The sequence below is a fragment of the Heloderma suspectum genome, chromosome 1 (assembly GCF_057233095.1).
Source record: "Heloderma suspectum isolate Gila_16-S chromosome 1, 16-S_ref, whole genome shotgun sequence".
Taxonomy (NCBI): domain Eukaryota; kingdom Metazoa; phylum Chordata; class Lepidosauria; order Squamata; family Helodermatidae; genus Heloderma; species Heloderma suspectum.
Genome location: NC_139458.1, coordinates 223,034,736 through 223,056,734, shown reverse-complemented (window position 1 = coordinate 223,056,734; position 21,999 = coordinate 223,034,736). Strand labels below are relative to the sequence as shown.

At 42.7% G+C, this 21,999-nt stretch overlaps 1 protein-coding gene across 1 annotated transcript in view; it reads left to right on the top strand.

The window, feature by feature from the left end:
* The window catches only part of DRC11 (dynein regulatory complex subunit 11), a 160,847-nt gene that overhangs the window by 98,937 nt on the left and 39,911 nt on the right, over nucleotides 1–21,999 (top strand). Inside the window, exons 11-13 of the mRNA XM_084830199.1 lie at nucleotides 751–834; nucleotides 9,862–9,932; nucleotides 11,796–11,878. Of these exons, the coding sequence (XP_084686325.1) occupies nucleotides 751–834; nucleotides 9,862–9,932; nucleotides 11,796–11,878 (238 nt within the window). The remainder of the gene's footprint in view (nucleotides 1–750; nucleotides 835–9,861; nucleotides 9,933–11,795; nucleotides 11,879–21,999) is intronic.

Sequence of the window (21,999 nt, the reverse complement as noted above, 5' to 3'; positions counted from 1 at the left end):
GGTCATCTCAGAACTCTTAATACCCTCATTCTGCTATACGTGTAGTAATCAAAGATTTCCTGCAATGTCAGGATTTTTGCCATATTGGGGCGGGGGGGCAATAAGCTTTAACAGTTTATGGGGAACAGAAGGTTCTTTCTGTGATTGTTTGTGGAGTGTAAGTGTTTGTGAGGTGAGATTCAGACCAGAGACTTCCCACTTCATAGTTCACACTCTTAGCCTCTTTACCACACCAGCTCTGTTGTTATGTTTCACAGACATACTGTGCATATCCACAGGGTGGAAAAGAGCACTTCATTTACAGCATCAAGGTCATGGTAGATCCTGAGGCCTCAGGGTTTGTCATCACCTTACAGTAGAGCCTATGATCTCAGCGCAGCAGCATGGCCTAGATTTCCAGTCTGGATTTGTTTCAGACTGGATATGGACTCCAGATCATCTGAAGTCCAGCACAAGAGGAGCCCACAAGGGGTTGACCTTCCAAATCTAGTCAAGAATCTGGCTATTTCTGGAGTTTGCAAGCCTCCAGTTTCTGTCCTGCCTTTAAATACCTCATAACTATGCAGTATTTTGCGAGTCTGAATCCTACTTCTCCAGTACATGGCAGAAACAAAAATACACATGCCAAAACTGGATTACTGCACATGCGTAATGGCCTTTATTCCCAGCACAAGGCTTGTGCTTTCTGGTTGCAGAAACTTTTTTTTTAGCACAGCATTCCAGACCCCCTGTATGTATCTGCCCAAACAGGTTGATGAGCTAATGCGTCAGGAACTGAAAAATCTGAAGTTAGCCGTGGACCGAGAAACAGAGAAAAAAGGCAGAAAGGGCAAGGTAAGCCAAAGATTATAACTTATATTAGGAGTAGAGTTAGGAGCTAGTACTGACACTATTGCTGCCATCTTGCGAACACAAAAAAATTTTTTTTTTTTAAACATGGATCCAGCAGCATGATCTTCCATCCTGGAATCCCTGTCTCAAGGGAAGGGCTGTGGTAGGGTTGGGAAAAAAACCTGTCTGAAACCCTGGAAAGCCACTGCCTCTCATGTACAGTACTGAGCTAGATGGACCAGTAGTCTGGCTTTGCCTAAGGCAGCTTTGTATGTTCTCCCATATTACTCTGCTCATGTGAATAGACTGCATGCACGGTAAGTTGGCTCCAGCAACATCTGAACTGGTTTTAGTCTGAAGTGGAAAAATTCAGTTCTGAAGGACAGAGGGTTCTTTCTGTGATAGTTGGTGGAATGGCTTACTTGGGCTAACATTGCCCTCAAACTATATTATACATAGACTAAGCAAGTACTTGCTTGAGCTATTTAAGGTAGTGGAACATTGGGGCATATTAGACTCTTATGTTGATTCAGACCATACTTAGATGACTTGGAGCTGTCTGCTCTGGCTAGTGGTGGCTCTCTGGGCCTTGAGCAGGGGACCTCCAAGCTACCATGTTGGGGATTGCACCTAGGGTCTTCTGAAGGTAGGTCAAGTGGCCTAACATAGAGCTAGCCCACCCACCCCCCTTGCCTCAGGAGCACAAGGTCAGGGGAACCCCCACTTAGCCCCCAGGAGCCATTCTCTAGCTCATCCTCAGATGCCAAATGATGTCAGGGGGCAGACCCTCCCCCAAAGCACGATGCCGTGATGTCACAGTGGAGTTTCTACATGCAGAGGAGTGCCGTGTCCCTTTCTGCACAGAGAAAAAGGTAATCCTCTCAGTAGCAGAGATACGCAGCCTTTATCAATGGGAGAAGAAATTCCTGCTGTTATCTCTGATCAGTGATCAGAGTGGGATTTCTCTCCAGATAAAGCCTGCCTTTCTCTACCACTGGGAGAGGGGGCAGAGCTTGGGAGAGGGAGCTGGGCCTTTTGAATCTCTGTGGGACCTCCATTGGCTGGATGGGGGACCTGTGTAGGTCAGAGGTTCCACATCTCTGCTCTAGGTGGGAACAAACAAGGACAAAATGCTTCAGCTTGGGAGATAATCTCAACACCATTTTACTTCTCTCTTCCCATTCCCTAGTCTTCTACCAGTGGACAACCCTAATACAGACCTGGAATTAACCATAGAGTACCAGTTTCCACTTTAAGATGCTGTCTGTGTTATTGCATGAAATGTGAGGGCACTGGAATTGCATGGAATGTATGAGCACAGAAGAAGGTCTATCACATATACTAGTCAATATATACTCCAATCAAGGTGTCTGACACCACCATCTGCCCAATTTTGTGGGATCAGTTTTGATGACATGGATAAGGTGCTTGTACCAATGCGATCATCCACATGCCCTCTCAATCCTTGCACTTCTTGGCGAATAACAGTGTGTGACTGAGTGTATCCAGGAAGTGATCAATATGTCTCTATGTGAAGGGGTGGTGCCTGCTGCCCTTAAGGAGGCAGTAGGGTGGCCACACCTGAAGAAACCCACACTGGATTCAATGGTATTTGACAACTACTGCCCAATTGCAAATGCCTTTTCTTGAGGAAGATACGTGAGATGTGGAAGGGCAACTACAGGCACTCTTGCAGGATACTGATGATCTAGACCCTTTTCTGTTTGGGTTCTGACCTAGCTACAGGCCTGAAAATCCCTTGGTCACCCTGATGGATTACCTTTATTAAGAGAGGGATAGGGGAAGCACGACCCTGTTAATTCTGCTCAGTTTCTCATGGGCTTTTGAGACCATCGATCTTGGTATCCTCCTGGATCAGCTCTACCGGTTAATCACTGGAGGTACTGTGTTACAGTGGTTCCAGTCCTACCTGCAGGGTTGATTTCAGAGAGTCATATTGGGTGACTATTACTCAGCTTCTTGGCAATTGAGCTGTGGGGTTCCACAGGGTACTATCTTGGCCATGATGTTGTTTAACATCTATATGAAGCCATTGAGGGTGGTCATTAGGGGATTTGGAGCTATGTGCCATCAGTATGCCAATGGCACACAGCTCTGTCTGTGACATCTGATGCAGATCAGATTCGTCTGGCAGTATTTGTTCTTGACAAATCCATGTTGGCTTCGAGTAATCACTGCATTGTTTTCAATTAGTGTTTTTGATAATTGGTATTACACATTCTTGCAATCTTCTCTATTCTATTTTGTATTATTACATTATATTGTGCATTATTTGGTTGATTCTAATTTTATTCCTGCCTTTATTTTAATCCTGAAAAATTCAAATCCTTATTAAGCCCTGTGGGCCACAGACTTTTTAGGGAGACGATCCAGAACAGTTATCTGTTGCTTAATAATCTTTCACCCCCATTCACCTTTTTGACAGCCCAAAAAATGATGTCATTTGTTTATGTTGCTTCTCACTGGAATGCTTGACCATTGGTGCTTGTGCCTTTTGATGTCTTAAATTGGACAGATGTTCTCCTACTCATAGTTTTAAAGGTCTCAAGGTCTTTCTAATATAGATCTTGTGGCAGGGGCATGAGATTGCATATATCACTCCTGAAGAGATTGCATATATCACTCCTGAAGAGTTGCAGATCAGATTATCTAGACCCATTTCAGTCGGGCTTCAGGCCTGGGCATGGGACAGAAACGGCCTTGGTCGCCTTGGTGGATGATATGAGGAGGGCTCTGAATAGGGGTGAATGCTCCTTCCTTGTTCTCCTCGACCTCTCAGCGGCTTTTGATACCGTTGACCACGGTATCCTCCTGGACCGCCTGGAGGGGTTGGGCATTGGAAACACTGTATTGCGGTGGTTCCAGTCCTTCCTCTCCAGCAGGTACCAGAGGGTAGCACTGGGAGAGGAGGTTTTGGACCCGTGGCCACTTACTTGTGGGGTGCCACAGGGTTCCATCCTCTCCCCGATGCTATTTAACATCTATGTGAAGCCACTGGGGGCTATCATCAGGAGGTTTGGGGTGCAGTGTCATCAATATGCAGATGACACGCAGCTCTACCTCTCATTCAAATCTTCACCAAGGTTGGCCGTAGAATCCCTGTCCAAATGTCTGGAGACGGTGAGTGGCTGGATGGGGAGGAATAAGCTGAAGCTCAACCCTGACAAGACCGAGGTACTTTTGGTGGGAGACAAGGGGAGGCTGGGGGATGTTGACCTGGTGTTGAATGGGGTACAGCTACCCTTGAAAGACCAGGTCCGCAGCCTGGGGGTCATTTTGGACTCCCAGCTGTCCATGGAGGCTCAGGTGTCAGCTGTGAGCCGGACAGCGCTGTATCAACTCCATCTGATACAGTGGCTGCGCCCCTTCTTTCCTGACCATCTGCTCCCATCGGTAGTACATGCCCTGGTCTCCTCTCGTTTAGACTACTGTAATGCGCTCTACGTGGGGTTACCCTTGAAGACGGTTCGGAAACTGCAGCTGGTACAGAACGCGGCGGCTCGCCTGATTAAAGGCAGCCGCCGGCGAGATCACATCACTCCAGTGCTGAAGGAGTTGCACTGGTTACCAGTTGTTTTCCGGGCCAAATTCAAGGTGTTGGTTTTGACCTTTAAAACCCTATATGGTTCCGGCCCAGCCTATCTTAAGGAGCGCCTCCAGCAACACCAGACAGGCCGCTTAACAAGATCAGCCTTGGATGGCCTTCTCTCTGTCCCATCAGCCAGGACAGCTAGACTGGTGGGGACGAGGGAGAGGGCCTTCTCTGTGGTGGCCCCCACTCTGTGGAACTCCCTCCCTAGGGAACTCCGTCATGCCCCCTCTTTAATGAGCTTCCGTCGTGCATTAAAAACGTGGTTGTTCAGGCAGGCATTTGGGGTGGGTTAGGGTATTTTAAAAAAAAAAAATTATGGTAAAATTTTATTGTTTTATATTGTTTTATGGTGGGTTGTACATCGCCCAGAGTGGCTGGGTGACCAGTCAGATGGGCGATTAATAAATTTAATAAATAAATAAATAAATAAATAAATAAATAAATAAATAACCAGAGATCTGAATGAGGTTCAGTGTTTGGGTTTACAAAAGATGTTTTCTTTTTGGTGAATTTATAATATGCACAGTGGCCACATGGATGGTGTCCTTTTGGTCTTCGTGTGTGAAACACCATTGGTTGTACTGTCTTTTTTGTCTTCCACGTATGTTCTGTGTGCACTAGCCAGTCCTTGAGATTTTGTGTTCTTTTGAACATTACTCTGGGTCTTGTAGTTAGACCTGGTGGTAGATCCTGAACCAGATGCCAGTTGGAAAAATATGCGTTTGTAATTGTTTTGCAACCGGATTGAAAGGAAGAATGCATCTTGTTCGCTGCTGTGTTTGTTGTTTCGCCATTCTTTTTTGGTTACCCAATAAGATGTCTCGTTTACAGGCCTGCGTTTTATTCATTGCTGATTTTATCACCTGGGTAGGATAGCCCCTTTCTTGAAAGCATTGCGCTAATGAACATGATTCTTTGAAAAAATCTTGGCTTCTTGTACATTTACATTTTATTCTTAAAAACTGGCTATAGGGTAAATTGTTTCTGAGATGTGCTGGATGATAGCTGACGTATCTTAAGAAAGTATTTTTATCTGTAGGTTTGTGAAAAATGGCAGCTCATGTGTGTGCTTTTTTACAACAACATCCAAGAAGTTTACCTGCTCTTACTATACGTTGTTTCAAAGCTGAGATTTAAATCTCTTGTATTCACCCAACAGAAAAATTCTTCTAACTTGTGTTTATGATTTGGAGGGGCACACATCACATCATCAATGACCTTTAGCCACGTGATTATGTTGTTGTGACTGTATGGATTATTATAAAACATAAATTGTTGTTCAAAATTTTGCATATGTAAATTGGCAATTTCTGGGGCCATGAGGCATCCCATCGCCACGCCTTTAGTTTGCCAAAGAAAGTTCTTATTGGATGAGAAATAATTCTTTCGCAGAGCTACAGTATATCGGCCAGTGAGGTCAAAAATGGGTTGGTGGATTTCTTTTTTCACATTTTTGTAACGTCTTGAATACAGTGTCCAACACTTCATCTTGTAGAATGTTAGTATATAAGGACCTCACATCAATGGTGGCTAAGGTATCTTCTTGCTGCACCTTGATGAGTTCAATCTTCAGTAGAAGATGTGTGGAGTCTCGAATATATGATTGCATAGATGGGATGAAAGGCTTTAAGAAGTGATCGACAAATTGAGATATAAGTTCTGTTACTGACTCGTTCCCCAAGACTATGGGGTGGCCTGGAGGAGAATTGGTGCTCTTGTGGATCTTTGGCACCCATCCCCCTGCCCCACCCCAGTTACCAGGCTGGCAATCTGCCATAGGTGGCAGCAAACCACAGTAAGCTGGAAAAGGGAAGGGTGGGAGGTCTCTCCTCCATCCACTGCCTGGCTCCTAGTGTGCTGCTACACAGTTCACCATGGGAATGTAGTGTCCCAAGCTTTAATCCATAGCTGTTAGGAAAACCACATTCCCAGGAGTTACTGGTAGCCTGGCAAACTGTTCAGTGGCATACCAGATGCCAGAGAGAGGAGACAGAGTGCTGACCCTCCATGACAGCCTGGGAAGTGGAGTGGGAGGGACAATTAGAAAGAGCTGGGGGGGGGTTCACTGGGCAGGGGGGTGGATAGGTGGGTGGGAGGAGATTTGGGGGCTCATTGGTAGGGCTTATACCTGAATTTGGATTGGACTAGAAATAATACAGTAATAAACTATTTCACAATTTGGGGGGGAAGTAGCTTGGCTTATTTCATAGTTGCATAAAGATTGGGCTTTATGGACACTGAATCTGAGATTTTGTTGAAGAATTAAAAACAAATAAGTCAATCAAGCAAACCTGGATTCCCAAAATAATGCAATTTCATTCTCCAGCAAAAGATACAAAGAAAAATACACAATAATGTATAAGAAAAGAAGGCTGCTGCTAATTAACTGTTTTTGATAGAATTACCACATTTTATGATTTTCATTATTTTTCATTAAATGTGTCATTTATATTCATAAATGGTTTAGAGTTTCTAGGAAAAAAGCATATTTCTAGCAAAACACATGGTGTAATGTGGAGCATGTAGGAAAGCCACAAACCAAAATATTTTCTTAGTCTGTATTCAGCACTTGCCAGTTTTTCTGTAAATCATGATGTTAATTAAAAAAGGCTTTTCCCCACATTATACTGTGTATAAAACTTTTGAATTACTCTGGTGAAGAAATTGCCTTAAGGAAGCTAACAGTTGGCCCATATGCTGAACATATGTTCATTGTCTATGCAAGTAGAAATAATCTAATCTCTACAATGTGATCATTTTTAAAATGGGAAAAGATAGTGGACCACTTCTAGAGACCCTCAAGATATATTCTGGGGGAGAAGAGGAAATGAGGTGTATACCTTTGATCAGTATCATCCATTTCTTTGCTCTGTTAAACTAAGATGTATCATGTTATGTACACCATCAGCATTATGCTTTAGTTTCTTATAGCAGATGTATGCATCAAAAATGTATTATAATACAGTATATATTTTTTTAAAATTCACAGCTTGATCTTTGATTTTAATACAGTATACTTTCTGATGATGAACAAACCCCGCGGTACTGATACAGGAAGCTAGACAGTTACCATCACTAGGGTTAGGGATCCCTCAGTCAATAATGTAGATATTCAATGCCATTGCCTTTTATATGATTCAGTGTGGTAGACTATAATTTCTGATCAAATAAGTACACACCAGAGTAGTAACATCAGTGGGGATCCAGAGAGTCTCAGGAGAGGATTACTACAAGTCTATCGTAAAACTCATTACAAAATTTGATGTGCTTTATCACTGCCAGTAAACAGCTGGAACTCTTTTTCATGATGATACATTTAAGGGGAGCCCTTACATGTTGCCTAACTTGCTTAAACTATTCTAAATGTTGAATATTTTAAAGTCTACTTTTTCCATTAATCTGTATGCCAATGTAATTTAACCTTTTACATATGACATAGTTGTCTTCGGGCGGAATCACATGCATGGCTGGCTGGAGAATGCTGGACGTTGTAGGACTTTTTTCTGGCTAAACATACATAGAATTGCACCCTTGATCTGTTGTACTATTTATTTTATTAGGCAGACCAGGATTGCATAAGAGCATTTGCTAAACAAACAATTTGGCTAGAAAGGTGTAATACACCTACTATTTTTCTTTTTCCCTTTGAATGTACATGGGCATCTGACAAATGTATATTAGAAGAATGAGCATGTGTGATTTGATATTAAATAGGATTTTGAAATTGTGAGCAGGTTATATGCTAGATACGTGTTCTTATATATTGGACATTCCTACAATAAAAAGGAATAGATTTAGTAGCTGGAGGGAGCAATCCTATGACCTTAGACAGAGCCTGGGGAGCCATAGGATAATTTGGATTTCTGGATCTGAGGTCAGACACAGCTCCGACTGCGGATCCAGGAGTCCGCTCTCCCCTCCTCCTCGCAGCCGCTGTAGAGAGAACTGTGCCAGTGACTTTGGAGAGGGAGTAAAGGGGGCATGCTGGGGGTCAGGGCAGGGAGGGGACTGGGGAAGCCGGGATACAACATATCCCCCAGCCTCCTTCCTTCCCACCCCACCACACCCAGAAAAAGCCCATCTAGCCAAAGATCACCTCTACCACTCCTCCCGCTCTGCATAGGATGCACGTAAGCCTCTGAGTTCAGAGGCGTAAGGGCATCCGCATAGGATTGTGCCCTTAGTCCAGCAAAGAGGTGGCATATTGTCACCACACTTTTCAAGAGATTTTCTCTCATTTACTGTCCCATATAAACTTTCAAATTATTCTTTTTAAACTCTTCTGAGTTTAAAAAATATTCATTGTTGGGGGGCATGGCCTATGTATCCCATTTAAACAAGTATTGAGGAATAAGTAGCCCCCATGGCAAAGGTTTCTGTATAACAGGGAAAGTGATAATAAAAATAGCACACACCACAGTAGATTTCAATAGCATTAGGTAAAAAATGATAAAGCAGTACACACTGCCATCCATACCACCTTGAAATAAACAGTTCTGGCAATCTGGAATGGCAGACTCTTCTTTCTCATGTGTAGCCCCTAAACTGGTAGGGCAGGAGTGGGATAGCGTTTTCCCCTCCTTGAGAAATAGATGGAGGACACACAGGTAATACTGCACACCCGGTTGAGTTCCTGTATTACCCAATTAATGAATGATTCCCAAGCTATGGACCATGTGACATTAGTGCCCTGTGAGGGGCCGAAATGTGCCTTGAAAAATTAAAACACCACATTGGAGGATGCAACCTCAGAGGGAGGAGGTCCATGCAACATTGATCCTTCCTCTCTCTGCCAGTATACAAACAATGAAATCATCACAAGGGAATAATGATGCAACAGGATTCCTTGATGCAGCTCATATTATTTATTTATTTAGAGCATTTTTACTCCACTCTTCAGCCGAAAAAGGCTTCCAGGGTGGCTTACAAAAGCTAATATTAAGACAGTCCCTGCCCTCAGGCTTACAATCTAAAAGACACGGACACAAAAGGAAAAGGGATTGGGGGGAGGGGGGAGGGAGAGCTGGTTGGTTTACCAGGATCATTATCATTGCCTAGATAGCCAAGGCCCATCCCTGAGCCCTTCCTGACCCGGCAAAAGGGAGAATGGAGATGCCAGAGTGAAATACTAACTGAGATATCCAAGGAGGAGGCCTGCCTGTTGTTTGGGGGCTCATCAAGAAAATATTTTTGTGAAGAGTTAAGTTTTAATTCAGAAAAAAATGACCCTAGTATCAGAAGTTGGAAACCTCTAGACTTATGTGAACTAAGTACAAACGTGTTTTTATTATCTATATAGGGAAGACGAGGAGTGCTAAACCATAACAGAGGCCAACAAATTTATTGAATTCTTGTGTAAACTTCTGCCAGGTGTAGAAGTATCTCCTTTCCTAACTATTTCCATTTATGATCCTCAGAAAAAGAAAAAAGGAAAAAAAGGTGGAAGGAAGAAAAAAACCAAGAAGGAGAAAGATCTGACTCCTGATAGGTAAAAATGCACCTGCTTCTCTGAGATTCACATTGACACATCTCTCTCTCTTTTGGCTTTGTTCAAACACAAAAGAGAGTGAAAGTTGGTATGTGTAAGCCTGAACCTGGTAGCTCTCGTCCCTTGGCAATTATGGAGAATCTAACATTGAATTCTTTTTAGATGGCTATAATGTATATAGAAATTTAGATAAGGAAATGTCAACCACCAATTTACAGGAAGTGCATTTTAGGTTATATGTACTATGGACCTTAGTTCTTTATATTTTCATCATATATCTAATGGTTCTTTGAAGAATTGTCATTAAATTTTATTCCTTGTGGCAGGTGTAGAAACACCTGGTAGTTTCAGATATCTGTCTCATCTTTCCATCTGTTTTTAACATCCTTGAAATAGGACACTAAATGGTCCTTCTGTAATAATTGAATAGAAGCATTTCTTCCCTACATAAAACAAATCATAAAATATCCAGACTAGTATAAACTCTTGATGTTGTTGCATAGATTGCTCTGTTTGGGGGTGACTGTGGGAAGTTTAGGGTAGATAATGTTGCCAGCTGCTCTTGAGGCTATTTAAAGCCATGTTGGTGGGAAATAAATTTCTTAAATTAGTAAATGAGAAATAGATAGATGTAGCTTCACTACCTTTGCCAATTCCCTGGCTCTTCCTATTTCATCTTCAAATCCGAATGTCCTTTTCTATTGTTTTCAGTGATGTAATTTTAGACTCTGGTTCTTACACACACACACACACACGCACGCACGCACGCACGCACACTGTGTGAAGTTCGCTTACTTCAAAATGGAGTAAGCCAGCCCTGCTGCATTTGGGGGCCTGGCCTGCCTGCTTGTTGTGCTAAGTGGGGTTGTGGACTTCTGCCCCAAAGTCCTGTCTTGGTAGCACTATTTACTGTTTTTATTTAGATTTTCCAAACCACCACATGTACACAACAGTAGGTGTACATAACTAAATTCAACTTCCCACAAGAGTTAGTAAAACCACCTACTTTCCTCTCTAGGTACACTGAGTTGTGGGGGGGGGAGCCCATCCCATGCCCCAAACATCACAAACTAGCACTTCCAGCATTACATTTTGAGTACACAAGAGTGCACCTAGAATTCCCTCACATAAATGATTCAGTGCTGTTATAATACTTTATACCAGTAACTAGCTCTCCATGGTAAGACATGTGTATTGCAGAGCTGCTTCCAGAGTTTCATAATTCCCAAATCCTTTCCAAAAACAAAAGTCTTTTCTAAAACCTATTTGTTTGTCATGTTGCAAGAAGATATTTTCAGGAATGCAAGTGACTTGCAGGATCTCCATTGATGTTGAACTGTAATATGTTTCAAGCAGCCCTGAGATAATGTGAAAGCATACGTGTGGAAAACGGTTTGAGTTCCAAATTACTAGGAAATATTTCATTCTTAAATAATCAATGCATATATCCAAATTACAATACCTGATTCTCAATGTTGCTGGGGGTTTGTTTGTTTTTTATGTACAATGCAATTATATGCATGTTTACTCAGAAGTCCCACTGTGTTCCATAAGGCTTTCTCCCAGGTAAGGGTTTCAGCCTCAGTGGTTCACTTTTCAGCACCAATAGTGATGCTAAATAAACAAATCCAGTTTTTAGAGTTCTGATGTTTACCACTGATAGCTGTAAAATACTGTTACAGTTACAATAAATATATAATGAGCATGCTTTCACTAAACATGAAAACATCATTGCACATGAAAAGTGTTCATTTTAGCCATGTGCAGGCATTACAAATGTTATGCTTCAAGATTTCTTTTAGAGAAGATTTGTGTCTTTGGCTACAAATCTGGTCATGTACTTAATTATATATCTCTGTGTAGGACCATTGATTCTCTCTACCAGGAGCTGGTAGAAGAAGGGATATTAATAAGACCCAAGAAAGTGAAACTCGGCGATTATGTGGGTAAAGTATAAACTTTATACGTCAATACAGAAGTACTTAATTTGCCTTACTTTGACTTACATTGACTTACAAAACAGAAGAACTTATGTTGACTTACTTTGGAATTACATTTAATATTTATAATTTACAATGTTATGCAACCTGCCTTAAACATCTGGGATAGAGTAGGCTATGAATAAACAAACAATATAACCATTCATTTCAGTTTTGCTGACTCCAGATACAGGAATTAATCTGAGTAGAACTGCTGACCCAAAATGCAGGTTACAATAAATCCACACTTTTTAGCTCTTCAGCATTTAGGCTGTGATTTACAATTCTATTTTCTCATTCTTGTCATTCCTGCATCTGGCAGGCAGCAATCACAAAATTAAGTGGTGCTTTCAGTAACATTTCCCTACCCATATTTTAAAAAATGTTTCTTGGGAAGCAACTAGTAAATGGCTGAAACACATCTTTCACATCTGCAAAGGTCAGATACATGTAGGAGACACATAAACAGAGAATGTCTCAGGAACCTTATAAGAGCCTGGTCTCATGGTTACATCTGACCTTTTTGTCATTAAAGGTACTAACATCAGCCACCTCCTGGCTGCTTCCCTCGGATGCTTTTAGAAACTGGGTAGAGTTTTCAACACCAGCCCTAAATATTGAAGAATATAAGCATTTATTCAAAACCATAATACAAACCAAGTTAAGTATCTGAGATCATATAAGTAGGCTCCACTCTGGGTGCCACTTACACTTCTCTGGCTCTCGTTTATATTCCGTAGAAGCTCTTGCCTTCTTCTAAAACAAATGCTTCTTAAGGGGAAAAAAGAAGGAAAAGTGAATTTGAGCTGGAGAGAATGACTATTGGCCAGGAGGGGAGGAGCTGGAGGAAGGGGAGCTGGCGCCCCAATATCAGCCCAAGAATACAAAAACTAAGGGAAAACTAGAGAATGATCTCTGAAGGAAGGCTTTTAGACACCTCCCAAGCAACTCATTATCATCATCATCACTTTTAATTTGTATCCCACTTTTCCACACAGTATGTCCAAAGCAGCTCACAACACAAGAACAGCAATACAAAAACAAGAATGCATGTCAATACATCAATTGCAATAATACATAATTACCATAACAACCCAAACATTTCATTTCACAAATACTAACATAACTTTTTAAATTAATTACAAAATAGGTAATATCAACCATTAAGACACCGGGACAGGTTTAAGGTTTTGGTACTAGTGTACAAAGCCCTAAACAACTTGGGACCAGGATACCTGAGAGAGCACCTTCTCCCTTACCAACCTGCCTGGTCACTGAGGTCATCAGAGGGCATGCTCCTGGTGGTTCCACATGGACCCATGGCCCTGTTGGAGTCCACCCGGGAAAGAGCTTTCAGTGTGGTGGCTCCTGTCCAATGGAACTCCTTGCCTCTGGAGGTCAGGCAGGTGCCAACACTGGCTTGTTTTCAGTGCCTCCTGAAAACAGCTCTTCTCCAGGAAGCCTTCCTTGGTTAACCAGCCTCAGTTTTATTGGCACTCTGTTCTTTTAAGAATAATCTTAATATCATGTTTCTTCTTTTCATCTTTTGTTCATTTTATCTCTTCTTGGTCTTGCTCCGGAGTCTGTTTAGCTGTGGAGTGGTATACAAATGTTGTACATAAATAAATAAGACTAAATAAATAAATAGGCTGCTGTGATGCCTTGTTCATTTTGGTTGCCCCTTTCAGCTCCCTTTCCAATTCTTATGCTACAGTTTTTGAGATGGAATGGAGCAACCAGGACTGTACACAGTATGCCAAGTGCTGCCTCACCATAGATTTGTATAAAGTTATTATGACGCTGACTGCCTTATTTTCAATCCCTTTCCTAATAATCCCTAGCGTGGAATTTGCCTTTTCTTTTCTTTTTTACCCTGGTGCACACTAGAGCTGATGTTTTCATTGATCCACCACCATGAACCCAAGATCTCATTCTTGGTTAGTAACTAGGAAATGGCCAGTTCAGAACAAATAACTGCATAGATGAAGTCAGGATACCACCTGGAATATACATACATCCCTTTAATCTTGCTTACACTGAACCCACTTTGCTATTTTGTTGTCTATTCACCCAGTCTAGGGAGATCCTTTTGCAACTCTTCATAATCCACTTGGGTTTTCACCATCCTGAATGAATGGTGTCATCTGCAATCTTGGTTTCTTCACTGCTCAGCAAATGATGGGTCAATTGGACTCGTCCCCACCTTCGCCTTCCATCATTACCTTGATAACAGTCTCCATTCTGCTGTTCCTCCTCCATCTACCCCTTTGAGCATGTGTTGTGGTTTAGTACAGAATGCTCAGTATCCAATAATCCAACACATATTTCTGTGGGACACTAAAATAAAGACAATCACAATGGCCTCCACCTTTCAAAGAACAAGAGAGGCTGCTTATCTCAGCCAGTTTCTTGAAAGCTATTGCCCTTGCATTTTGTGGCCCTTGAAACAGAACTTGCTCATGCTGGCAACAGAGGATAAAGGCAGGAGGCATAGCACACATGTGTGGTTAGTAATGGGAGGTGCCTGGAGAGGCAAATCTGCTACAAACTGCATGCATTGGCACTGCTGCTGAGGACAGTTAAAAAAAATGAACTAGTCATACAAATGCCAGTGGTATGCATGCTCTTAGTTAAAATCCAGTTTTTAAAATAATAACAGAAGGAAAGCTCATCAAGGAAATTGTCAAGCCACTGTCTTGTTTAATAGTGCCTCTGCCCCACCTCCACAGCCATTCACTGGCTTAAAGAGAAGAAATATCTGAGAAGCCCAGGGGAGGGGGAAGATCAAAAACAAGATGACAGCCCCATTTGGCATCTGCTCATTGAGAGTTACTTCCTACTAGGGCTGCAATCCTAAACACACTTCCCAGGGAAAAGGCTGCAGTCTTATGCACATTTATAAGAAGGACTGAATATTACAGCAGGGCGTATGTATGAGTGATCATAGGTAGAATCATGCCAGGAGCAGCCCAAGCCTATGCATGTTCTGCTGAGTAAGTGTGCATAGGATTCTGCATGAAGCAATCCAAATTCCTGAGTGCCAGCTTCTGCACTGACCTTGCTCCCGTGCATCTAACAACCATCAAATTTACAGAAATTAAGTAGGTGATGGTTTTCCTGGTATGGAGACAGGGCTGGCCCTACCCTTGGGCAGACAGAGCCTTCTCAGGCAACTGTTTTGGGGTGCCATGAAAGGGCTGCAAATTATTAGTTACTTAATTTACTATTTACTAGAGCTATGCACAAATGGCCACTCAAAATTCTCCACCCAATTTGTTGGCAGAGACATTGGGAGGCCAATTTCACCAAATTCCTCCAACAGGAGGAGAAATTCTCAACAGTTTCTGGCAGGTAAAGCTCACCAGTGGGAGGGATTGTAGCACAGCTTCTTTCTTTTTTGTAAGGGTTTTTGGTTTTTTGTGCTGTTACTGCAGTGGCAACAGCATCAATTTTTCATCCATTACAATGCAGGTGTGAGGGCGACAGTATTACGCCTAACTCCAGGGAAAAGGTGGCACTAGTGCTATGCCTAAATCTGTCCTCCAATTTCCTAGGGATGGTGGAAGATTCTGCCATGGACTCCAGTGAGGCCGGATTCTAAAGAATCTGGTCCCCCAGAGTCCGTGGCGGAACGCAAGACTTACCTCTGCCTCCCCGCAGAATCCTCTTCAGCCAGATCCTCCAGCTCTGGATTGCCAGCAATATGGCCGCCATGCCGTATCTCTGGCTGAAGAGACTGACTGCGGATGCAAATAGTGTCCGGGACATCATTTGCAGCTGTAAAGGCCGTAGTTTAAGGTAAATGCAGCCGTAAATGGCTGCATTTACCTTAAACTAAGGCCTTTACGCGTTAATGAAAAGCATGGAGTCCAGGACTTCAGTTGCAGCCACAGTCAGTAGTCCCCTTCACCCAGCAATACGGCATGGCGGCCATATTGCTGGCACTTGGGAGCTGGCTGGCGGCTCCGTGGAATCGCCGTGGAGCGGAGCTGGCCGAAGAGGATTCCGGGGGGAGGAATGGATTGCCTCCCCCCCCGTGACCCCCCCCCCCGGACTGGCAGGTAGGGGATTCGTACATCCCTACAATTTCCTGAAAGTTTTCTTCACCCATGAAAGAGGCTTCCATTTTTCTGCCTCATTCTCAGGGTGTTTTATAATTTATTTTTGTGATGTTGTTGAACTTACCTAATCACTGAGAAGCTGCTAAGGGTGCTATGTGTGTGTTTTCTTTCTGTTACACATCTCTCCATTGCTCTGCAGTCTTCCAGGCTGCCTCTGCTTCCTGATCTGAAAAAACCCTATGGGAGGAATTACCACATGGTGTCTTCCCCTGGGTTCTTATTGAAGTACATGAAGCTGAGGAGGCTACAGACTGCTGGAGAGTTGATTGTACAGTGAAAGACAGGACACTTGCAGACACTTCTCAGCCACCTCATAAGTAAGGTAAACACTGGAAACCCAAACCCAACCCATGAGAAATTCTCCCAATTTTTCTTCACCATTGAATTTATTTTCAAAAGCAATTTATTTTCTATCAAATCAAATGAGAATGGTAAAAAAAAAAAAAAAAAGTGGTAGAAATTTTTGCCACAACACTAATTTTTACTGCCATTCTTTCATGGGCTTTTCTGCCTCAGGTGCCAAAATAACTTAACCATTTTTGAGTACTGTGTATCTTGATGGGGTGTGGGCATTTGCTGCATTGCCTCAGGCAGCAAAACGCTTCTGGCTGGCCTTAATTTTCCTATTCTAAGTGGCAGTACAGTACCTGCTGTTCTAACTCTAGGATTTGGGTATCAGATTAACAAGTGGGGACCGGAAGAAAATGTTACAGTGTGAAATGCTCCAGAGACCCAGCCAGCCACTTCTGCCTTTTTCCAGGATAATCCATTGTCATCCTGCCACCTCTGATTTTCTGTTTCTCCTTCACCAGTAGTAGTCAGCTTTCTGTGCCAACTCAGCTGTTTGGGGGAGTTATTCCCTCCTAAAAGTTTACTTTTCCTAAAGATACTTATGAAAACCTTGAGGTTTCTGATATCCTGCTGACTCTTTGCTTTTGTGCATGGATAGTACTATTTTAGTTACGTGAGGATCCACACTTAGTGAATGAGTTCACTATTAGTACATATAGGATTCCAGATATTGCAAAATTTCTCCATTTTACAACCCCTTAATATTAAAGGACAAATAAATTTCTCATAATATTTAGCATATATAGTGAGGGTATTTTCAGTGTTCAAAGCGTGTCACATGTATTATCACAGTAGTCCTGACAACAACCCTACAAGGTTGGCTAGGATTATTCCCAAATTCCAGATGGGAGGCCTGAGTGGCTTGCATGGGGACACCTAATGATTTTGTAATTGAAATGAGATATGAACCAGTAACCTACCAGTAGCCACTACAACAGTTCTCTACTATAGATGACAATACAGTACTTGTATTTTATGTTATGATTCAATTGATTTAATAATAAGCTGGCTTATAAAGTTGCATTTAAGGGTTCCAAAAGAAAACCCCTTTCAAAAGTTGCTATTCACACAATGGATAAGAATTCACAAGCAGAATATTTACTTATTTACTTATTTATTTATTTATTTATTTATTATAATTTTTAATCTACTCAATAGCCAGCATTATCTAGGTGGATTACAAACAATGAAAAGACTAAAATGCCATACAAATAGTAAAAAATATAAAACACAGCACAAATATTTAAAAGAATAAAATACAATACAACACAAAACAGCACACAGCGCAGGAATAGATAAAACAGCCATTAAAATCTAGTACTAGGTCTCTGAATGCCTGGGAGAAAAGAAAGGTCTTTGCCTGCGACCGTAAAGGTAACAACGTAGGTGCCAAGTGAACCTCTTTGGGAGGACATTTCATAAGCAGGGTGCCACAACTTAGAATGCCCTGTCTTGTATCTCTACCTGCTTAACTTCCTTCAGGGATACCTGGAGGAGGGCCTCTGAAGATGACATACGGGAGGAGGCGCTTCTTTAAATACTCTGGTCCCAAGGTGTTTGGGGCTTTAAAGGTCACCAACACTTTGAATTGGGCTAAGAAACAGACTGAAAGCCAGTGCAGGTGACAAAGCATTGGCATCATATGATCACATTGGCCTGTATCTTCAGAGGTAGCCCCATATACAACGCATTGGAGTAATCTACTGAGTGATTACCTGAGCGTGGATAACTGTCACCAGGATATCTCTGTCCAGATAAAGATGCATCTGGTATATCAACCTAAGCTGATAAACGGCACTCCTGGCAACCGAGGCCATCTGGGCATCAAGTGACAATGATGGATCCAGGGGGGTGACTCCATTTGCTGCAAGCTGGCTGCGTTTGGAGGTTGTTTGGGGCACATGATGTCAGGGCCATTCCACAGCCTCCCTGGAACTTATGGAAAAAACGGTTTTCCTGAGACTACTTTAAGTCTGATTGTTTTCCTTAAGTCGGGTTCTCTGTGCTTTTGTTGTTGTGTGCCCCAACTCCCGCATTTACTTCAGGTAAGCTAGTCCTGCCTAGGGGTGTGTCTTTCACTGTGACCCCGGTCAAAGGGTGTTTCCCATCCCTGTGTTTCCCAGCACAAACCTTTGTGTGTCTACTCAGAAATAACTCCCATTGTGGTCAGTGAGGCTTGTTCCCTAAATGTGCACTCCCTAAATCAAGTATTGATAGGGTTAAAGGCTGACTGGAGTAATTCCCCTAAAGGCTGTGAAGCACTACCTCGAAACTGCATTTCTTCAGTGTTTGGTTTACTGTTGTTAGGAAGTAATTAATGTGCAGCTTCAAGCCTTCACAGCATTGTATAACAGTACCTTCAGGGAGAAGCACAAAGGGGGGTAGACAGGGCTGGTTGGAGTTGTGGCAAATCAAGTATTGATAGAGTTAAAGGCTGACTGGAGTAGCTCCCCTAAAGGCTGTGAAGAGCTATCTTAAAGCTGCGTTACTTCAATGTTTGGTTTATTGCTATTAGGAAGTAATTAGTGTGCAGCTTCAACTGTATAACAGGAGCTTCAGGGGGAAGCAGAAAGGGGGATAGAGCCTGGGGGCGGGGGAGGAAGCCTCTGTCATTTGTTGAGCAGCCCCTGCCAGTTCAGTTCCAAACCCCCCACCCCACCTGGAAGTATGTTCCTCCCAAGCGAATTATAATAGTTGTCCTCCACTTCTGGGTCCCCCCTTCATGGATCACTGCCTTGTTGTGGCGAAGGGGCTTGCCGCTTGCGTAACTCAATGAAGCCATAAGCTATGCCGTGCAGGGCCACCCAAGACGGACAGGTCATGGTGGAGAGTTCTGACAAAATGTGGTCCACTGGAGAAGGAAATGGCAACCCTCTCCAGTATTCTTGCCAAGAAAACCCCATGGGTACTGGGGTACAATCTCAAAAACGATAGAATGATCTCAGTATGAATCCAAGGCAAACCATTCAACATCACAGTAATTCAAGTCTATGCCCCAACCACTGAGGCCAAAGAAGCTGAGGTTGATCAGTTCTATGAAGACCTACAACACCTTCTAGAACTAACACCAAAAAAAGATGTTCTCTTCATCATAGGGGATTGGAATGCTAAAGTAGGAAGTCAAGAAATCACTGGGATAACAGGCAAGCATGGCCTTGGTGTACAACATGAAGCAGGACAAAGGCTAATAGAGTTTTGCCAAGAGAACACGCTGATCATAGCAAACACTCTTTTCCAACAGCACAAGAGGCAAATCTACACATGGACATCACCAGATGGTCAATAGCGAAATCAGACTGATTATGTACTTTGCAACCAAAGTTGGAGAAGCTCTATACAGTCAGTACAAACAAGACCTGGAGCTGACTGTGGCTCAGATCATGAGCTTCTTATTGCAAAATTTCGGCTTAAATTGAAGAACATAGGGGAAACCACTAAACCATTCAGGTATGACCTAAATCATATCCCTTATGAATATACAGTGGAGGCGAGGAATAGATTTAAGGGATTAGACCTGATAGAGTGCCTGAGGAACTATGGACAGAGGTCCGTAACATTGTTCAGGAGGCAACAACTTAATCCATCCCAAAGAAAAAGAAATGCAAGAAAGTAAAGTGGCTGTCTGATGAGGCTTTACAAGTTTACAAGTAGCTGAGGAAAGAAGGGAAGTGAAAAGGAAGGGAGAAAGGGGAAAGTATATCCAACTGAATGCAGATTTCCAGAGAACAGCAAGGAGAGACAAGAAGGCCTTCTTAAATGAACAATGCAAAGAAATCAAGGGAAACAATAGAATGGGAAACACTAGAGATCTTTTCAAGAAAATCGGAGATCTCAAGGGAACGTTTTGTGCAAAGACGGGCATGATAAAAGACAAAGAAGGCAGGGACCTAACAGAAGCAGATAAGTTTAAGAAGAGGTGGAGAGAATACACAGAAGAACTCTACAGGAAAGAACTGAATGTCCCTGATAGCCATGATAGTGCAGTCACTGAACTTGAGCCGGACATCCTCGAGAGCATTAGTAACAACAAAGCTAGCGGAGATGACAGTATTCCAGCTGAGCTATTTAAGATCCTAAAAGATGATGCTGTTAAAGTGCTGCACTCAATATGCCAACAAATTTGGTACACTCAATAGTGGCCACAAGACTGGAAAAGGTCAGTTTACATTCCAGTTCCAAAGAAGGGCAATGCCAAAGAGTGTTCAAACTACCGCACAATTGTGCTCATTTCACATGCCAGCAAGGTTATGCTCAAAATCCTACAAGCTAGGCTTCAGCAGCATGTGAAGCAAGAACTACCAGAAATACAAGCGGGGTTTTGAAGAGACAGAGGAACTAGAGATCAAATCGCCAACATTTGCTGGATCATGGAGAAAGCAAGAGAATTCCAGAAAAACCTCTATTTCTGCTTCATTAACTACACTAAAGCCTTTGATTGTGTGGATCACAACAAACTGTGGCAAATTCTGAAAGAGATGAGAGTACCAGACCACCTTAGCTGTCTCCTGAGAAACCTGTACGAGGGTCAAGAAGCAACAGTAAGAACCAGACATGGAACAACCAATTGTCTCAAAATTGGGAAAGGAGTACGACAAGGCTGTATATTATCGCCCTTCTTATTTAATTTACATGCAGAGTACATCATGAGAAACGCCGGGTTGGATGATTCACAGGTCGGAATTAAGATTGCCAGAAGAATTGTCAACAACCTCAGATACGCAGACGATACCACCCTAATGGCAGAAAGCGAAGAGGATCTAAAGAGCCTGTTGTTGAGGGTGAAAGTGGAGAGTGCAAAAGCTGGTTTGAAACTCAACATTAAAAAAACTAAGATCATGGCATCTGGCCCCATCACTTTCTGGCATATAGAAGGGGAAGAAATGGAAGCAGTGACAGATTTTACTTTCTTGGGCTCCAAGATCACCGCAGATGGTGACTGTAGCCATGAAATTAAAAGACGCTTGCTCCTTGGGAGGAAAGCTATGGCACACCTAGACAGCATAGTAAGAAGCAGAGATATCACCTTGCCAACAAAGGTTCATATAATCAAAGCTATGGTTTTCCCAGTAGTAATGTATGGCTGTGAGAGCTGGACTATAAGGAAGGCTGAGCGCCGAAGAATTGATGCTTTCGAACTGTGGTGCTGGAGAAGACTCTTACGAGTTCCCTGGACTGCAAAGAAGTCAAATCAGTCAGTCCTAACGGAAATCAACCCTGAGTGCTCATTGGAAGGACAGATACTGAAGCTGAAGCTCCAATATTTTGGTCACCTAATGCAAAGAGAAAAGTCACTGGAAAAGACCCTGATGCTGGGAACGATTGAAGGCAAAAGGAGAAGGGGACGGCAGAGGATGAGATGGTTAGATAGCATCACCGATGCAATGAATATGAACTCGAGCACACTCCGGGAGAGAGCGGAGGACAGGAAGGCCTGGCGTGCTATGATCCATGGGGTCACGAAGAGTCAGACACTACTGAACGACTGAACAACAACTTCTGGGTCCAGGTTAGGTTTCTTCAGGAGCGGCCTGAATACTGCTTCTTTTAAGGAGGCCAGTACCCTCATTAAATGGAAGAATTTACAACCTCCCTGACCCAACTGGCCATCCCCTCTTT